The sequence below is a fragment of the Eucalyptus grandis genome, chromosome 6 (assembly GCF_016545825.1).
Source record: "Eucalyptus grandis isolate ANBG69807.140 chromosome 6, ASM1654582v1, whole genome shotgun sequence".
Lineage (NCBI taxonomy): Eukaryota > Viridiplantae > Streptophyta > Magnoliopsida > Myrtales > Myrtaceae > Eucalyptus > Eucalyptus grandis.
In genome coordinates, this window is record NC_052617.1 from 6825403 (window position 1) to 6846408 (window position 21006).

General features: G+C 41.2%; 3 protein-coding genes and 1 long non-coding RNA gene across 4 annotated transcripts; 3 read left to right on the forward strand and 1 right to left on the reverse strand.

Moving 5' to 3' along the window:
- Window positions 1-6004: 6004 nt before the first annotated feature.
- LOC104448131 (snakin-2) lies at window positions 6005-6919 on the reverse strand. Its single transcript, XM_010061904.3, has 3 exons — window positions 6758-6919; window positions 6611-6653; window positions 6005-6465 (listed from the first exon to the last, which is right to left on the reverse strand). Exons 1-3 carry the CDS (start codon window positions 6836-6838, stop codon window positions 6284-6286), a joined length of 306 nt encoding a protein of 101 aa, XP_010060206.2. The 5' UTR covers window positions 6839-6919; the 3' UTR covers window positions 6005-6283.
- A 3344-nt stretch (window positions 6920-10263) lies between these two features.
- LOC120294857 lies at window positions 10264-11125 on the forward strand. The gene is made up of 3 exons (XR_005552203.1): window positions 10264-10479; window positions 10595-10643; window positions 10738-11125. It is a non-coding gene; the product is annotated as an uncharacterized LOC120294857 (long non-coding RNA).
- Window positions 11126-12603: 1478 nt separating this feature from the next.
- Window positions 12604-13466, forward strand: LOC104448134 (snakin-2). Its single transcript, XM_010061908.3, has 3 exons — window positions 12604-12760; window positions 12897-12948; window positions 13041-13466. Exons 1-3 carry the CDS (start codon window positions 12683-12685, stop codon window positions 13220-13222), a joined length of 312 nt encoding a protein of 103 aa, XP_010060210.1. The 5' UTR covers window positions 12604-12682; the 3' UTR covers window positions 13223-13466.
- Window positions 13467-18769: 5303 nt separating this feature from the next.
- Window positions 18770-19522, forward strand: LOC120294852 (gibberellin-regulated protein 11-like). The gene is made up of 3 exons (XM_039315629.1): window positions 18770-18901; window positions 19033-19084; window positions 19176-19522. Exons 1-3 carry the CDS (start codon window positions 18824-18826, stop codon window positions 19355-19357), a joined length of 312 nt encoding a protein of 103 aa, XP_039171563.1. The 5' UTR covers window positions 18770-18823; the 3' UTR covers window positions 19358-19522.
- The last annotated feature ends 1484 nt before the right edge of the window (window positions 19523-21006 follow it).

The window sequence follows — 21006 nt, forward strand, 5'->3', positions numbered from 1 at the left end:
TTCAGGAGGAGGTCCTCTGTTCCTCTGTTTTTGCTTTTGCATTTGAGCTTTATACTTAACATCCCCCCGCAAATTGGGAAGGGGATTGAATCCCATTCCTAATTTGGTGCGAAGAGACAAATGAGCTGAGTGAGAAAGAGACTTAGTGAATATGTCAGCTACTTGAAGATGACTTGGAACATGTTGAACAGAAATGGAACCAGATGATACTTTTTCCCGTACAAAGTGGAAATCAACTTCGATGTGCTTTGTTCGTGCATGTAGGACAGGATTGGCTGTGAGGGAAATAGCTGATTTATTATCACAGAATAATGATGTAGGTTTGGTGAGAGGAATTCCAATATCGCGTAGAACAAAACCAATCCAAGTTAACTCAGCTGTTGTAGATGCTAATGCTCGATATTCAGCTTCTGTGGAGGACTTTGAAACAGTAGTTTGTTTCTTGGCTGACCATGAAATCAAGTTTGAGCCTAAGAAGGTGCAAAATCCTGTAGTAGATCGTCGAGTAATAGGACAACCTGCCCAATCAGCATCGAAAAACCATAGAGATTTGTTAAACCGTTAGAATGAAGATAATAGCCAAGATGAGCAGTTCCTTTGACATATCGTAATACTCGTTTTAATTGATGAAGATCGGCCATTGTGGGATGTTGCATCTTCGACGAGGAGATTTGTTGCAAATGCTAGATGCTGGTCGAGTGATGGTTAAGTATTGAAGACCACCCACCAAGCTTCGTATTCGGTAGGATCCATCGAGAAACTTCAGCATTTGTCATAACAATTGGCCGCAATGGCGAGGTGTAGAAATTGATTTACAATCTATCATCCGTGCTCTTTTGAGTAGATCAACTGCATATTTTGTTTGACATAAGAACATGGTCTGTAGTGTATGTTTCACTTCAATACCTAGGAAGTAATGAATATAGCCGAGATCTTTCATTTGGAAGTGAATACTAAGATTCTGGATTAATGATGTTAAGAATTGAGTAGAGCTTCCTGTAAGAATGATATCATCAACATACAGAAGTAATAATACTGTATCTGATTCAGTATGAAGCACAAACAAAGATGGATCGAGGTATGTTTGCTGAGACAAAGCCAATTTCAAGAAGAAAGTTGCTGAATTTGTCAAACCCGGCTCTTGGTGCTTGTCGAAGTCCATATAATGACTTGTGAAGAAGACAGACATGGCTTGATTTTTGAGAATCAATGAAGCCGTGGCTGTTCCATCTAAACGCAGTTTCATTTAAATCTCCATGAAGAAATGCATTCTTCACATCAAGTTGGTGTATTGTCCATTGTCTTGTGAGAGCTATAGAAAGTACTATACGTATTGTGGCATGTTTAACAACCGGACTGAATGTTTTGAAAAAATCCAGTCCTGCTTCCCGATGGAATCCTTTGGCTACCGGGAGCCTTGAGTCTTTCTAGACTACCATCCGATGTGAGTTTAGTCTTAAATACCCACTTACAGCCTACAACATTCATCCGGTACATTTCTTGGGACTAATGTCCGGTATGATTATTATGGAGGGCATTCATCTCTTCTTGCATAGCATTGTACCATCTGTCGGCTAATGCGAGACTTAATGGATCTTGGTTCCATAGGAACATGATACTCAGCCAAGCAAGCATATCTTGGATTTGGCTTGATAATACCTGATCTGAGTCGGGTCTGCATAGGATGACTACTAACATTTCTCTGAGAAGAAGACAGATCATGAATATGTGGTTACGTGTCGAGTTAATAGTGCTAGGTAGATTACTGCGAAAGATGTAGAACTCGACCGGATTGAGTTTCTGGGATATCATCATTTTGCCTTGATGTCAGAGGAATATCTTGGAACTGTATTGATTCTGATGAAGGTTGTTGATATATCTGCTGATTTTCATAATTATCCATGGTAGGATGATATTGACTTCTCCCTTCTGACTGATGGGAGATACTTTGCTTTGTTGTATCTGTTTTTGCAGATTCGAGCAATTTGACTCCTTCAATCCACTGTCTATACAAAGGAGTATATTGACCATATTCATTGATCACAGTTTTTGTGAAAGGAAATGATGTTTCATCGAAGGTAACATGTCTACTGATATATACACGATTATCAGTAGGTACAAGGCATCTATAGCCTTTATGTATATCACTGTATCCCAGAAAAATACAAGGAAGTGATCTAGGATCGAACTTGTGTCTTGAATAAGATCTTAAGCACGGATAACAAGCACAGCCAAATACCCGTAGATGATCATACTTTGTGGCTGAGTATTATGAATCTTTCTATATGGTGTATCCATGTTTAGCTTTGGTGTTGGAAGTCTGTTTATGATGTAGTTTGCTGTAACAAAAGCATCAACCCAAAACTTTAGTGGGATCTTGGAATGATACAGCATAGCCAATCCCAATTCAACAATATGTCTATGTTTTCTTTCGGAAACTCCATTACATTCGGAGTGTGAGGACAAGACAACTTGTTTTATTCCACAATGTTGCGAGATGATCTTGAAACTTTCTGCTTACAAACTCTCCACCTCCATCACTTTGAAAGATCTTAATCTTGTGATTGTATTGTTTTTCGACTAATGTCGGAATCGACTAAAGATATCAAAGAATTCAGATTTCAACTTCATTGGATATAACCAACTGAATCGTGAGAAATTGTCAACAAAAATCACATAGTATCTAAACTTTTGCAAGGAGTCTACTGGTGATGGTCCCCAGATGTCACAGTGGACCTTTTCTAGAGATGAAGTTGATATGGAATTTGACAAAGGAAATGATAGAGCTGTACTTTTCGCTATTTGACAGCTGCTGCAAATGTTTGAAGAAATCAAAATGCAAGTAACATGAATCAGTTTCGATGATGTAGATAATCCACTATTTGAGTATTCGCATGAGCCAATCTTTGATGCCATACTTCTGCATTGGCGCATCGTCTTTGAGTGAAAAAGGCTGTTGCGATGCTGTGTATTGACTTGATAAAGGCCCTTAGTCTTCTTTCCGAGCTGAATTGTTGCCTTGGTATTGTTGTCCTTTACATAAACACCAAGTTTATCAAAGATAAAAGTGCAAGGGTAATCATCAGTAAGCTTAGATACAGAAAGAAGATTCTTCTTTATTTCTGGTACTATAAGAACATCATTAAGAGGTAATGTGTTTACTTCTGTTTTTAGGTAAGTGTTACCAATGTGTGTAACGTAAACAAGATCCATTTCCAACCATTACTTGTATCGAGACCTTGATATTTAGAAGAAGTATGAAGAATACCGAATTCGCACGATATGAGCAAAGGCTCTGTGTCGGTACCACTCACTTCCTTTTGGATCTTCAATATGAATTCTTTGTCGGAGTTGCTGGAATTTCTTCTACTTGATAGGAATTGTCAAAACGGTACCAACGGCGGAGAGCATCATGCCCGGTCGCTTACATATTTGACATTCTAGTCTAGCAACCTCTGTGTCTTTCTCATCTTGCAAACTTTTCTTTGAGTTTAACGAGAGGAGGATAAGATTTGTTGTTTTGATACCTTTGAGATTGTGTGGCATAAGGTCGAAATCCTGTGTAGTTGGAGGAAAGACATTCTTTTGCCTTAGATATTGATCTCCTGGTCTTTGTAATGCTGCATCTTCTCTGTAATTCGATTTCTTTCGGTATAACCAAACGCTCGTCCTACGTTACCAGCGGTTCTGCCTCGACCAAAACTACGACCACCACCTCTATAGCTTCCTCTCGAGCTAGAAAACCGGTAGGTTGTGAAAGATATTCTTCATCAATACTTTCTTAGGATACATTTGAATCTTTCTTTGGCCAAAATAGGCCAGACTAGGATTGAACTGACTTCTGGAGTAGGTCTTCATTCTAGATTCAAATCTCTCTAGTTGAGCTATAACTTCGTCATAGTCAGGTTGGGGCTTCAAACAGTATATGGTGGTCCGAAGTTGCTCATATTCTGGACCTAGTCCTTCTAGTATACCAAAGATCTTGGTTATTTCATCTCTTGGTTTACCAATAGCATTCAACTGATCACATATATTTTTGTATTCTCTGAGATAAGTAGAGAGGTTTTGATCAAGTTTCTGGCAGGATTGTAATTTTCCTCTAAGCTCGAACTCCTTTGCTATTGATTTTTGTGTAAATCGTTTTAGAAGAGACTGCCATACTTCAAAGGATGTTTCTAAACCAATGATTAGGCTTAGAATATTCTCAGTGACAGCCCCACTAATCCATGATGAGATCAACTGACTTTTTCTTGTCCAATCAACATAATCGGGATTAACAAGTTCGAGTCACATCCTTCATCATCGTTGTGCAATATTTGTGAAGGAGCTACAACATCACCATTAACAAAACCGAAGAGATCTTGACTCTTGAAAACCTTTGAATTTGAGCTTGCCATAACAGAAAATTGTCTTCGCGAGCTTGATTGTAACAAAGTTTGAGATGTTTACGTGAATCGGAAAAGAATATTTTGGTGATCTTATTGCCATTGCTTCAGACTTTCAGATCAGACCAAGTTATACAAACAACCTACAGCTCGATACCATGAGAAAGATGAAGAACTTCAAACAAGATCAAGTGATGTGAAAGATGAAGAACTTCAAACGGGATCAAGTGCACAATTCTCAAGACAATTTGTATTTCCGAATGATGATCATATCATTGTATCTCGGTACAATTGAAAGACGGAATGTGAATAAACTTCGTCGTTCTATTTTCTAAGATCAAACGTACTTGCTTCGAGTGTTTCGGATTTGAGCTGTTCTTCATTCTCCGAAACTTTCTTCTCTTCTGTATCAAGATTCCTTCTGCATTCGTTGATGATCTCGATACCTCTTTTCTCAATTCTTGTGACTTCTCTCTCTTACTATATTTCTATCTTCCTTTCTTACTTCTTATGTAAAGCAAAGCAAAGTACTTATACCAGGATATGTAACTGAACTTAGTTACAAAAGGAAAACAGAATATAGTAACTACTTTTAACAGAAAGAATCTATTTGACTAAGCTTTAAGACTTTGGCAATCCGAGTCATTAAGCCCTCAAGCATCTTCGTTCATTGATCATCTGGCGATCCAAGTCATTAAGCCCTCGATCATCTTCGTTCAGTGATCATCTGGCGATCCGAGTCATCTTTGTTCAGGAGGTCTCTTTGTTCAGGAGGAGGTCCTCTGTTCCTCTGTTTTTGCTTCTGCATTTGAGTTTTATACTTAACATCCACGAGGGCGTTGAAGACCTTCCGCCACTTCCGGCATCAGAAGAGACTTCTCGAGCGTCTTTCCTCGTCGGTATTGCGAATCATAGAAGGAGAAGGAGAAGCGAGAGAGAGAGAAGAGAGAAGACAGAGAGCCAAAGTTTCGAACTTGAGAACAGAGAACAGTGAGCAGAGAGAGAAGCATCGTTTCAAAACTACAGTCGCACCAACGGTCAAATACCAGAGAGGGGGGTATATAGTGGGCCGACATGAGTTTGGGCCCAAATTCAATTGGGCTTTGTAGATCAATCTATTGCGGAGATTCACCATATTCCACCACCTTAGGAAGGTTCGGTGGTACAATAGTAATTGTACGCATCTTTGTGATCTTTAACAAATGACTTAGGATTTGCGTTATTGACAAACAAATTTACTTTAATCAATCTAAATTAAGACGACCACGAGAAACCATGTTCATGTAGGGAAGAAAAAAATCCATCACTAGCTTCTTTTTCTTCTTTTTATTGGGTAATTTTATATCAACACAATTTATTTTGTCCATTTTCACTATTTTATAAATATATTAGGAGTTGCCTGTTATTCGGGCCTTTTCGGCTCTTAGGATTACTTCTTGCTCTCATCATAATATCGGGTCATTAAGCATGTAGTGTCAGAGTGGACAAGGAGTGCCCTTGCAATTTCTTCCAAGTGCTAGGGGTAGAGTAATTTGTCCTTCCTCGTTTCATTTGATTGATTGGGAAAGCCAACTAACTGAGAGAGAAATTGACTAAATATCCAAAAAAAATAGAAAAGGGGTCTTCAAATTACAAGACTATATTGGGAAAATATTCATGTATACAACACTTTATTACAGAAACCCTCGACTTATTTGTGATACATTTTTCATACATACCGTACAAAAATCTTTCAATCGAAACGACGACGTACATAGCAATGTCCCCAAGGGCCCCCAAGCAGTATATGACCCAGTTCTCTAAAATTCGCAGACAACTACGTGTATTACGAGAACGCAAAGAGGCAAACGGTATATATAGGTATTTAGAAAAGGTTCGGTCTCATGGGCACTTGGGTCTCATGGGCACTTGAGTCGGCCGCCGTGTGTGGTCATGGTGGCGTAGCAGGGACAGACGTCGCGGTTGCCGGAAGTGCCCGGAGGGACGCAGCTGCACCGTGCGCAGCACGTCCCGCATGCCCTGTGGCAGAGCCGCTGCCTTGACGCCAGCTGGCACCGGGCGGCACAGGCAGCATCGCAGTCTGCAAAAAGTTCGTACCACACGGGCAAAAATCAGTAATTCAATCCAACAAAACCTGTCCAAACTTTTTCACGATTGCGTCGATCGGATGCATATGCCGCATGACGTGAATGAAGGGGGAAAAATCACGGTAGAGATAGAGTTACCGATTTTGGCTGAAGTAGAGCTCGCGGCCGCCTTTGTGCTCTCCTGCAACAGTGGGAATACAAGCATAAGTAGAAGGTCGATCACAAAATTAGTCCAGAGCAGAGTTTGATAATAGCGTTGAAATGTTGCAAACTGTTTCGACGTACCACCTGATGGGCAGCTTCGGTGAGATTGAGTAGGAGAAGGCAAAGGAGGATAGAGGCAATCGAAACCTTGGAGATGGTCATAGCTGATTGAGAATTCGAGCTAAAGCTTGTCTCTCTGTGCTTATAGTTGCAGTAAAGCTCGGTTTTGAGAGGAAATGAGAGATAAGGGTGGTCATATATATAGCGAGAGGAGGGCGGAAAAGCTAAGGCTACGATACGACGTTAAAGTTTGTGGCGAGCGAGCTAATCTGGAGGTGAGAACCGGGACATTCCCCGCATGTACCTTGAATTGATGCATAGGATGACGCGTCGGATGTCTTTGGTGGAGCCAGCAAAAAGGCCTTGGAAATCTGGAATCATGTGGAATAAGAGTTTTACTATGTTCGAAGGTTGCTAATCGTGGATGACTTTATCTAGTGTGCTCAATCTGGCCCAGCCGACGGTTTTTGTGATCAGGGAAAGCTTGATTGCTAGGGTTTGTTATGACAACCATAGTTTAGAGTAGTGTGATTTTATAGAATCCTTGTTGACCTATTTAAACTAAATTAGAGAGGAAAATAAATGGCTCGAAATGATTTGGATACAGAATCTTAACTTCTAATTTAAAATGTAATTTTAAGAGATTAATCGATATTAACTGAACCAAATCTTTACTTACCAAAAAAAAAAAAAAACTGAACCAAATCTTTGGATGATTAGATGCAGACAAGATTCGGGGTTCAAATGCTTTGTTGTTTATACTTGGTGTTATGTGTGGTTTGAAGTTTGCTTTGATCTGGTTTGGAATCGCTACAAGGTTGAGGTTTAATTTTGATGACGCAATGGAGGATCCGAGAACAAACCCCAGTGACCTGAGGATGAGAAACCACCACTCTTGAGGTGCCCAGACGCTACAAGACACTAGCCGGGCGTATAGGCTATTATGCATTTCCAGGCTTAGTAGGTGAACTTTCGCGTGTAGCTATTGCCTGATCGCCAAGGTTCAACATCTTGGAGGCATATGTCATGAGTCCATAGATTTTTGGCAGTGGAATAGTCCTTACGGTACCTGGTAAGTCGAGGATACCAGATTGGCCTTCTTTCTATTGTTGTTTTAGGAATCATATTGTAGATTGCATCCTCACAACGTATCGTACAAAATCTAGTTTAATTCGGACATCCAGTCCCTCAAGCGAGACATACAAAATATCGACAGTTGGTTTCGATTTATTATGGCTTCATTAGTTTGTGCATGGAAGGTCAACTCCGTTTTTAGAGATCCTCTAAAATGGTATTCATTCTACTTCAAGACTCTTAACACAAATTTCCTGACGCTAGTCTCACAAATCACTTGTATCATCCTTTTTGCATCACTCCCTCTTTACTTTGATACCACAAAACTCCACTTACAAAAATATCGGAGTATGGGAGAATTTGGTCCGCAACACACATCTAATCCTGCTCATCAACCTTCAACGGCCTTACACTCGAGACGTACCGCCTAAATATTCCGAAACGATTCGATTCTAGAATGAGGTGCCGAGTGCACTTTTATTAGCTGTCAAAATTCACGTTCTCATAAAAATCTTCGCCATCTTTATCTCAAACCCCTAAAAGGTTCTAAACCTCCGTTTGGCGTTCGCTTGACCCTCCAATTAATCACGTGTCCGTCCTAGGTCGGAGTCGGCACGACTTGCAAAATATCATTAAGCTAATGCAACTTGGTGGTGGGAACCCTCGGCCGACGGCCTCGAGAAAGACAACGAAGGAGGGTCAGTTCTCTTTGAATAGTGGTGGACCGATCCAGCAAAGATCAAAGCCCTTTCTTTCTTTGACTTAGCGATTAAGGATTCCTGCTGCGAAGCCCTACTTCAGAGTTGGTGAGTCGGATGAGGACGAGGTTAGGATGAGATGGTCGGAGCAACTGGACAGCACCTCGATAATTCGCACGGTGACTCCCAGCTGGATGTGTTATTATATGTCCTATCATATGATGTGTCCTCGTGAATTTAACCTGGCTCGATTGATGATATGTACATGACTTCACTTTCATTACACTGTGTTACTATAACAAGTTATGGACTTTTCCCTTCATTGAACCTGGGAAGTTCATGAAACCTTAAGACTTATCCACAAGTCAATTGTAACCGTTGAGACATAGCTATGAATTGTATTGAAAAAAATCTAATATCAGGTACATCAATAATTAATAATCGTCATAGACCCATATCAGATTTTTGCTGCTCAGTACCAGCATTTATAAATATTTGACTCGAAATGGAGAAATAGTTAGATGATAAGATCGTTTTGAAAATGATATGACAACCACTAAGTGGGTGTTCAGGTAAGTAAGTATGATTGAATACCAACTAAATAATTTGTTTCATTAGTTAGTAAATTACTTTGTGCATCTCCAATTATTTGCGTGAGATAAAGTCATGGGAAGGGTACTAAGTTTGGTTGACAAATTGATATGAAACATTATTAATTGATTTTTATATGATATGTGATGGGACACAACCACTTAATAAAGAGTTTCTCTCATCTTTTGTAAACCACTGATAAAAAAAATCATCCCCTTTTCCTTTCAGAGTTATCTTTGCGTTGATATACACAAGATATTTCAAGCTTTCATCAGGTTTTTTAATTTTTTTCAGGTGAACGATTGCACATCAAGCTTTAAAAACTAGGGATTTAAACTTTCATAAAAAAACCATGGCGCATCCAATTATATACACAAATATAAATTCAATTTTTTGAAATTGAACGTTTAATTTTTGGACTACCCATATATATCTTGGATCATTTCTTATCCATCCGATGATATTGATGGATTATTTCATGTATTTAGTATTAACCCACCTAATATGGCCTTCCTCAACACAAATAAATTGTTTAATAACAAACAAAAAAAAAAAAAGAGAGATTTTTTTTGGACAAAGTTGTCTTGTCTTTGATTAGTTCATCCAAGGATGCATGGCTCTCCTACTTGCAAGGTGATGATGGCTGGGGTCTCAAGATATTATTTTGAGTCAAAGTACAAGAAACCTGTCGCATTCACATTAAACATCGATCCATTCAACCACTCAGGTCGATCCGATATGATCCATTGGTGGCTTTCGGGAGCCATCTGGTTTGGCGTTTGCCGGAAAAAGAAAAGAGGAACAGCTGTGCACGCCGAGTTTCCCAGCTGGCAGATGATGATGCTTTGCTGTCCCTGCTCTCATCTGGAGCAGGTTCGATCTAAGGCTCAGAACCCGGATGCCTTTTCCTTTGCCCAATATCGATCAAAAGTACAGATCCATGCAACTTTTACGTGCCGACTCCATCTCAACTTCGAACATAATATTCCTATTTCATCAGCTCGGGACTAAAAAAACACAGAAGAAAAGCCAAACAGCCCACGCATGCATGGAGCTGTGCTGATGAGTGGTGACCACCTTACGCGCTTCGAAAGTCGGCCGCATATAATTCACTCGGGCTACTTACTACCTACCCTAGATGGCCATCTAAATGAGACGTCCACGGGACAAACTTTGCTTGCTAGGTTGAGTCTATAAATAGCCACCGTCTACAGTCCCATTTCATTGCATCAAACATCATCCGACTAAAGTCACTAGGACTGCACCATTGATATTCAATTCTAACTCCGGAAAAGTCTCAACCATGGCGGTCCACAGGCTTTTAATTGCTTCCGTCTTAATCTCCGTTCTTCTTTTCAACTTGCCGAAGCTGACCAAATGGTACCAATTCATTCTGCTTTTGATTATTCATATAGTTTGCTCATTTTCTTCTCCTTTATCACACTACCCAAGTCCATTCAAACTAACCAAAACGATCATTTTGTGTCCTTGATAGACGCAGGGAATTGCAAATGCAGGAGACAACTCAAACCTTCCAAAAATGGGTACAAAACTTTATATAAAGAGTCATATCTCTTTTTCGCTCGTGAATTTTTAATAATCATCTAGTAACGCGAGGTCTTCATCGTCATTGTGTAGACTGTGGCGGGCGTGTGCTGCCAGGTGTCAGCTCTCGTCGAGGCCTCGCCTTTGCCAGAGGGCTTGCGGGACATGTTGCGCCCGCTGCAATGTGTCCCTCCGGGCACCTCTGGCAACCTTGATGTCTGTCCATGCTACGCTAACATGACCACCCGCGACAACAAGCACAAGTGCCCATGAGATGCTCGACCGGCTTCGTTTCTTTCCGATGGTTGGACACCAATCACTCAAGCTTGTGCAATTGCTGCCAATTATTGTAGTAACGTTGTTTTTGTTGTTGTGCTTTTATGGAGCTCGTCAAGAAGTGGTTTGCAAATGCAAATTCACAATGTATTCAGCAATTTATCTGTTGTATCTAACGTAAATAAAGTTTTTCCATTTTTCTTTCTTTCTACTGCACTTATTACGCTTTCGTCGGACCACTATAAGTTCCACCTAAGTTAACGGTTCATATTCATTTTTAACATATTCTAGAATCACCAAATAATTTATTCTGTTCAATAACTGATGGTAGGATCGGTAAAAATCAAAGGTTAAGGTCTGAATTTTACTCGAATAGATAAAATTAGGCCTTCGCCGGTGCTGCAAGCAATTGCTGAAACAGGAAAACTGATTGTCCACTTGGTCCATCACAAATGCACAACCCCCAAAACCAAGTGGCCCGGAAGGAACCAAGCCCAATCACATATATGGTCTTAACCATGTATATAAGCCCAAATTCACTAAAAGACAAAGTAACGCTAGAGGTTCACAGCTGACAGATAAAAACGGTTAGCTTAACTGACTTGCTAAATCTCTATAGTTAATAATGCTATCATTGTCATAAATCAATGATTGAGATTCACTGAGGCATCAAAAGAAGCACTTGCAACCCATCCCGTTGTGGGCGAGTTGGTTTTGGTGTACGTTGCCCCCCCCCCAATCACTAAGCCCAAATTCACTAAAAAGACAAAGTAACGCCCAGACGTTCACGGTGACGAGATAGAAACGGTTAGCTTAATTGACTTGCTAAATCTCTATAGTTAATAATGCTATCATTGTCATAAATCAATGATTGAGATTCACGAGGCATCAAAGAAGCACTTGCAACCCATCCCGTTGTGGGCGAGTTGGTTTTGGTGTCGTTGCCCCCACCCCCCCCCCCATGGCAGGGTTCAATTCCCAAGCTTGTTTCGTTGCGCAACTTAAGTGGGATGCCATAGGAGGTGGGTCCCTGTGCTAGTGCTCCCATGGTTTACGTTGAGCGCTGTCGGCTATGAAGCAATTCCACGGTCACCAAAAAAAGAAAAAAAAAAAAGAAGCACTTGCAGGATATGGTATCTGCGCCCATCATTTATTTCATGTGTTATGTGTTATGAACGTTCTTATTTGCTTTCCACATAATATCATTTCGCTTATGAAGATTAATTTGAATAGGTAAAAGATTGTCCTATGCCGGGAAGGCTTAAAATGATATTCCAGCAGTGGCAATAGATGGATTCCGAGCTCGGAACTTGGGGACAAAGGACACAACATTAGCAAGGAAGCATGAGTTAATCTCTTTCTCAAGCAGCCCATCACCATATGATGCTGTGCCCAAAGTACCCGTCTCTTTGATGATAAGTGCTTCGCTGAAATGATTCTGTGATTTTGCACCCATCTCACCATTGACTTCATTTTACAGATTGGACCTTAATCATGATTTTCCAGCCCATGATTCGATGAATGGTGACCATTAGGATCGATTCATCAGTCTCTTTGAGTGCAAATATGTTTATCTTCTGCTTAATTGTTAAGCACAAGTAATCTCCCTACGCAGCATCCACCTACTCATCACTATCCACTTTCCACGTATTGGGTAAAATTCAAGAAGTAACCTTACTCTCTCCCTCTCTTCTTATGTGTTCAATCTATAAATAGAACTCGTTTCTTGAATTCCAACCACGCCACATTCAACTCGAAGCTAATGGCGTCGTCGAAGCTGTGTACAACGTTGCTGCTCTTCTCTCTTCTTTTGATCCACCAAGCTGAATCTGATTATATGGTAAAACATGCTGTAAATCAATTTTTTTTTTTTTGCTTTGATTGCTACCTTTCAGCCATCTTTGAAGATCCGTTCTCATAGAATGTACTTCTATTGAGCTTCCGTCAATGCCCTAATTGAATTCTCCTTTTGTTAGGTGATTCAGTTGAACACAGCTGAGGAACCAGCTCCTCCGCCTCCGCACATAGGTATGAACACAATCACATTTTCATTCGGCCTTGAAACTTGAACTCCGGAGTACCTGTTTATTTTAAGCTTAGTTTCTCGTGCACATTTCAAGATTGCGATGGAGCTTGCGATGCTCGGTGCCAACTGTCGTCGCGGCCGCACCTGTGCAAGAGGGCATGCGGGACTTGTTGCGCTCGCTGCGACTGCGTGCCACCAGGAACTTCCGGCAACTACGACGCCTGCCCTTGCTATGCCAACATGACTACCCACGGAGGCAGGCACAAATGCCCCTAGAAGGGTTTCATTTTCCACTTAGCTTCACCTGCGAAAAATGTTTCTATTCAGTTAATGTATTGCCGAGTTTGTGACGTCCAATCCATAAATAAACTTTCGGAGTAATGGTTATTAATATTGATGGATCATGGGATTGGCCCCGTAATCTTGTAATTTTAGCCTTCCTCACTTGAGTACCATGTTTGGTGGCTTTGAGTTTTCTTAGACAATAAAATTTTACATGTCAACAAAACTTTATGGAGTAGGTTGGTCTGGATATGCTCTAGCATTGGATCCAATCATGAAGTTGAGCACCAAATCGCTCCAGCTTGTTGTTGAATCAAATCGTTATTATCTAAGCATGCTATACTTAATCAAATTCTATCGCGTTTTACAATATACAGGCGTCATAATGCAATTTTTTTTTCTTTTTTGGTTGCAATTGATTATGTTTGCTTTTCTATAAGGTAGGAGGGTGAAGAGATGACCAGTATTAGCAACCTTTTTGAGCATTCATCAAGAAATGTTCGATTTGAGTTATAATGACCCCATATTATCTTGTAGCCGCTCACTAAAATATTGGTAGTTGGGAAGTCTTTCTTTGTGATCATAAAGTATGTTGCTGTTAAATAAGACAATACAAACTATGTAGATGATTAGTTGCAATGTAAATTCAACTTGTGATCTTGTCCTCCTATAATTGATTTATGTCGGTTGTTCCACAATAATTCTAACTTCTAACCCATATTTTGTCCTACAAACTCCATGAGAGCTAAATGAAGTGCTAGGACTACTTGAGCACGATCCACGCGGCGACGCATCTAAGGATCGTCAACCGACACCGTCCAATGGGGGTAACTGAGACATCCGGTTATAATGGTCTAACTCTAGCTAAGCATGCCCGCACCAGATCCGGACCTCCAAACTCCAGCGTAGTTTGGTGGGAAACTGCATGGGGTAGGGGTGAGCATGGTCCGGGTTGGTCCGGGCCACCCCCTAATCCTAGGACCAACCCGTACAGTGTCGGTCCTCAATTTTTAGGACCGAGGACCGACCTTATTGAGCCTGGGACCAAGGACCGGACCGACCCAATGGGTTCGGTCCGGTTCCAGGGTCAACCCGGACCGATCGATAATTTTTTTCGTCTTATTTTTTATACTCCCTAAAAAAGCAAACCTATAAATTCAAATTACACATCCATCGGCAATGCAACATTGTGCAACTAAACTATAAATACCAATACATATTTAGCAAATTTAAGATGACACAATAATAGAAATTTCGTACCTACTAACTGCTCATCGAAATATGGGACACGATGGAATGTTTTTGTAATCATCTATCTTTAATATTCATAACACCATATGCAAAAGCGTTTCCTACATATGATCATGTAGAGTCCATTCAACCAAAAAATGAGCTTTACACCACTTGATTAGCAAATTATAGTAGCAACTGCAGTACTACTCTACTCTTCAAAAACTTCTATTATTTGACACAAATTGAAAAGCAAAGTGCAGCTGAAATTCATTAGTAAAATACAATTAAACCATAAAAAGTTCAAAATACTTAATATAAACCATGAATATATAACTTCACATCTTGTTAATTCACTTGAACTTCTAAACACCTTAAAACAAAACAAACGACACTTAATTAATACTCAACAAAAGTTTTAAATTGAAATTACTATTAGTGCTATTGATAGAACATCTCAATATAATATAATATAACATACATTTTACTTAGGTTTGAATATATAAAATAATTATAAATAATATAATATAATATACGGGGTTGGTCCGGGTTGGACCGACCCAAAACTCTTAGGACCGAGGACCAACCCGCACGGTGTTGGTCCCTGGAATTCGAGGACCAGGACCGACCCCTGGGCCCCTCAGTCCCCTTAGGAACCGGACCGGGACCCGGCGGGTTGGGCCGGTCGGGGGGCTCGGTCCGTCGACCCTAGACCGCTGCTCACCCCTAGCATGGGGTGCGAACTAGACAAGTTGCAAAGCAAAGACGAAAGGCGGAAGCGGAAAAAAGCAAGGTCCGACGGTGTTGTTTATTGAGGACGTTCATGCGTACGGAGATAGAGACTTTTCATCCGTCCAACGTGGCTGACATGTCAGATTTCTTGATCTTCTCTCCTCTTTTGAGAAATTGTTAGGAGGCTTTGCAAGCCTAACAGTCTTTGAGATAGAATAATGATTTATTGTGAGTCACAAATTCTTGAAGAAGTAGGTCCTACAATAATTTATAATTATTTTGATTTGATTTTTTGTGATTAAGAATAGACTGTTATTCTCATAATACACTAAAAATTCTCACACAATCATTTCTCAATATTAGGTAGAGCTCTGAGGTTAGTTAGTATGTCAAAATCTCAGTCCATTCATCGGGCGACATGTGCCGCTCGAACCCACTATGCTAGAACCCCTCTCCTCTCTCACCGTCTTGCCTCTCTCTTCCCTATCTTTCTTCTCTTCTTTTGTCCTTTTTTGCCTTCTTTTTCCCTTTCATTCCGACAGGGACGACAATAGACATTCGTCCTCTTTCACCACCACCACTACCTCGCCATTGTTTCAGTCCACCACCTTGTCGTCATTTTAGTCCTCCATTGTTGAGCACAAGCTCCACCAGCAAACTTGGGCCTCAGATTTCCGATCAAAGGTCGAGTGAGCCCTGGATTTGTGATCTAGAGCTCAGCTAGACCTCAAATCTAAGTTGATTCAAGGTTGACTCAAGTCGGCTTAGGCAACGAACGAGGCGCGTTGACGGGGCGTAGGGTCTGAACCTTTTGGCTGACGTGGGATGAGTTGGACATGAGGTGGAGGCATTGGGGGTTAGAGGAGCATCCATCGAGAAATGTTCAATATTTGAACTAGCCATCTGTATCTTGAGTCATTTCTTATCCACCCAATGACAGTGATGGAATTTTGTGTGTGTTTAGTATTTACCCACCTAATATGAACTTTCTCAACACAAATAAATTGTTCGATAACAAAAAAGAAGTTTTTTCGGACGAAGTTGTTTTGGTTTGATTAGTTTATCCAGCCAGGGATGCAAGACTCTCATAGTTGCAAGGTGATGGTGGCTGGGGTAGTAAAGGATTATTTTGAGTCAAAGTACAAGAAGCCTGTCGCATTCACACTGGACATCGATCCATTCAACCACTTAGCTCGATCCGATATGATACATTGGCGGCTTTCGCGAGTTTTCTGGTTTGGCGTTTGCTGGAAAACTAAAAGAGGAACAGCTGTGCATGCCGAGTTTCCCAGCTGGCAGTGGGAGATGATGTTGCTCTCTGCTCTCATCTGGTGCAGGTTCGAATCTGAGGCTCAGAGCCCCGATGCTTTTTCCTTCACCTCATATCGATCGAAAGTACGCAAAACCATGCAACTTTATGTGCCAAACTAAACTCACCTTCGAACAAAATGTCGCCATTTTATCAGCTCAGGACTTAAAAAAACACACAAGAGAAAGCCAAACAGCCCACGTATGCATGCAGCTGTGCAGATGACCACCTTACGCGCTTCTTCGAATGTCCAGTCGGCCGCAAATAATTCACTCGGGCTACTTGCTACCAACCCTAGATGGTCATCTTAATGAGAGGTCTGCGAGACGAACTTTACTTGCTTAGGATAAGCCTATATATATAGCCCGCCCTCTGCCCTCCCCTTCATTGTATCAAACATCATCCGACCAAAGTCATTAGGACTGCATCATTGACATTCAATTATAACTCCGAAAAGTCTTGACCATGGCGATCCACAGGCTTTTTAATTGCTTCCGTCTTAATCTCCGTCCTTCTTCTTCAACTTGCCGAAGCTGACCAGATGGTACCAACTCGTTCTGCTTTTGGTTATTCGTATATTCTGCTCGTTTGATTTTCTTCTCTCCTGTATCACACTACCTCATGTCCATTCAAACTAACCAAAACGATCCTTTTGTGTCCTTGACAGACGCAGGGAGTTGGAAATGCAGGAGACAACTCGAAGCTTCTGAAAATGGGTACAGAACTATATATGAAGAGTCATTTCTCTTTTTCGCTCGTAAATTTTTAATAATCATCTAGTAACGCGAGGTCTTCATCTTCATTGTGTAGACTGCAGTGGAGCGTGTGCCGCCAGGTGTCAGCTGTCGTCGAGGCCTCGCCTTTGCCAAAGGGCTTGTGGGACGTGCTGCTCCCGCTGCAACTGTGTTCCTCCGGGCACCTCCGGCAACCTCGACGTCTGTCCGTGCTACGCCAACATGACCACGCGCGACAACAAGCACAAGTGCCCATGAGATGCTCGACGGCCTTTGTTTTCTTTCTCATGGTCGGACACCAATCGGTCAAGCTTGTGCAATTGCTGCTAATTATTGTCGGGACGTTGTTTTTGCTGTTGTACTTTCATGGAGCTGGTCAGGAAGTGGTTTGCAAATGCAAATTCACAATGCATTCAGCAATTTATCTGTTGTATCTATCGTGAATAAAGTTTTTCCTTTTATTTTTCATTTCATTGCGCTTATTACTCTTTTGTCGGACCAATATAAGTTGCACCTAAATTGACGGTTCATATTCATTTTTAACATATTCTAGAGTTACCAAAGAATAAATCCTGATTGATAACTGATGGTTGGATCGGTGAAAACAAAGTTTGAGGCCTGAATTTTACTCGAATTGATAAAATTAGACCTTTACCGGTGCTGCAAGCTTACTGAGACATTGAAACTGATTGTCCACTTTGTCCATCGGAAATGCAGAACCCCAAAAACCAAGTGGCCGGGAGAGGAACCAAGCCCAATCATATATATGGTCTTAACCATGTATGTAAGCCCAAATTCACTTAAAGACAAAGTAAAGCCCAGAAGTTCACAGTTGTCAAATAGAAAGAATTAGCTTGATTGACTTGACAAATCTCAATCGTTAATAATGTTATCATCTTCATAAATCAACGATTGAGATTCACTGATGCATCAAAATAAGCACTTACAAGATATAATATCCACGCCTGTTATCTATGTCATGTATTACATATTATGAACGTTCTTATTTGCTTTCCAAATAATACCAATTTGCTTATGGAGATTAATTTGAATAGGTAAAAGATCCTCCTATGCCAAGAAGGCTTAAAATGATATTCCGACAATGGTAATAGATGGATTCGGAGCTCGGATGTTGGGGACAAAGGACACAACATTAGCAAGGAAGCATGAGTTAATCTCCTTCTCAAGTAGCCCATCACCATATGATGCTGTGTCCAAAGTACCCATCTCTTTGATGATAAGTGCTGTGCTGAAATGATTCTGTGATTTTGCACCTATCTCACCATTGTCTTCATTTTACAGATTGGACCTTAATTATGATTTTCCAGCCCATGATCCGATGGATGATGACCATCAGGATCGATTCATCAGTCTCTTCGAGTTTAAATATGTTTATCTTCTGCTTAAATGTTAAGCATAAGGAATATCCCTACGCAGCATCCACCTACTCATCAATTTCCACTTTCCACTTTCCACGTATTGGGTGAAATTTAAGAAGTAACCTAACTATCTCCCTCTCTTCTTCCGTGCTCGATCTTTAAATTGTGCTCGTTTCTTGAATTCTAAACACGCCACCTTACACTTGAAGCTATGGCGTTGTCGAGGCTTTGTATGGCGTTGCTGCTCCTCTCTCTTCTTTTGATCCACCAAGCTGAATCTGATTATATGATAAAACATACTGTAAATGATCTTTTTTAGCTTTAAATGCTACTTTTCAACGATCTTTGAAGATCTGTTCTCATTCAATATACTTCTATCGAGCTTCCATTAATGCCCTAATCAAATTCTCCTTTTGTTAGGTGATTCAGTTGAACACAGCTGAGGCACCACCTCCTCCACCTCCACATATAGGTATGAACACAGTCGCATTTTAGATCCGCCTCGAAACTAGAACTCCGAAGTACCTGTTCATTTTAAGTTAGTTTCTTGTGCACATTTCGAGATTGCGACGGAGCTTGTGATGCCCGTTGCCAGCTGTCGTCGCGGCCACACCTTTGCAAGAGGGCATGCGGGACTTGTTGCGCCCGCTGCAACTGTGTGCCGCCAGGAACTTCCGGCAACTACGATGCCTGCCCTTGCTATGCCAACATGACTACTCGTGGAAGCAGGCACAAATGCCCCTAGAAGGGCTTCATTTTCAACTTGCGAAAATGTCTCCATTTTGTCGATGTATTGCCGAGTTTGTGGAGTCTTGCCTGATGTATCTCAATAATAGAGACTTCTGTGGTGTCCAATCAATAAATAAACTTTCGGAGTAATGATTATTAATATTGATGGATCATGGGACTTGGCCAGTAATCTTGTTATTTTAGCCTTCCTCACTTGAGTACCATGTTCGGCGGTTATGATTTTTTTTAAAATAGTAAAATCTTACATGTCAACAAAACCTTATAAAGTAGGTTGGTCTAGGTGTGCTTAAGCATTGGATCCAATCATGAAGTTAAGCACCAAATCGCTCTAGCATGGTGTCGAATCGAGTCATTATTATCTAAACTTTCTCTACTAAATCAAATTCTCATGTTTTACAATATACAGGCATCACAATACAATTTTTTTTTTCGTTGCAATTGATTATGAGGGTGTTTGGTTGGGCATTCCCAAGGGGCTTTGGGGGCCCAAAGCCCTTTGGGGGAAATTTTGAGTGTTTGGCAAAATATTTGAAAGCCCCTTTGCCCAAATATGAGCATTCTGAAGGCTGAATGCTAAAAGTTGGGGAGGGGCGGCATTGGGCATTGGGCATTCCAGAAATGCAAAAATCACTGTTCATCGTCATTACTGTTCATCTTCTTCTCCGACTTATCTTCTTCTCCGCTCGGCTCATCTTCTTCCCCGCCACCTTAGAGTTCGGCTTCTCCGGCAACCACCGCCACCGCGTGGGGGTCGCGCGTCCCCGGTGACCACCGCCCGGGGCGGCGCGACCGCGACCTAGGTGGCGTCGCCTGGCGCGCGCAAACCAAGCGATACCGCCTGCGTCTGCGCGACCTCGGCCGCCGAGATCTGGCCTACGCGACCTCGGCCGCCGGATCGCGGTCCGGGCGCCGAGATTGGCCATCCGGCGGTTGGCCGGTTCTGCCGCCACTTGGATTTTTATTTTCAGACTTAAAAAAAAAAAAATAGCAAAAGCTAATTAGAAATGCAAGTTTTTGCCAAACGGTGTTTTTGCTAAAATTATTTTTCAAAGCTACTTAAGATTGTAATTTACCAAATGGTGTAGCATTTCGGGAAACCCCTTTATTTCAAAGGTATTTGCATTCTCCCAATGGCATTTTCCCAAAGTTGAACCAAACGGGCCCTATGTCTGCTTTTTTATAAGGTAGAAGGGTGGAAAGGGATGAACCGTGTTAGCAACCTTTTTTGAGCATTCATTGAGAAATGTTTGATTTGAATTATAACCACCCCATATTATCTTGCAAACCCTCATCAAGATATTGGTAGTTTGGAAGTCTTTCTTTGTGATCATGAAGTATAATGCTGTTAAACAACACAGCACAAACTATTCAGATGATTAGTCGCAATGTAAATTTACCTTGTGATCTTGTGCTCTTATGATTGATTTATGTCTGTCGCTCCATAATAATTCTAACTTCTAACTCATATTTTGTCCTACAAACTCCATGAGAGCTAAACGAAGTGCTACGACTACTTGAGCACGATCCACGTAGCGAAGCATCTAGGGGTCGTCAATCGACACCGTCCGATGGGGCAACCAAGGCATCTGGTTATAATGGCCTAACTCAAGCTAAGCATGCCCACACCAGATCTGGACCTCCAAA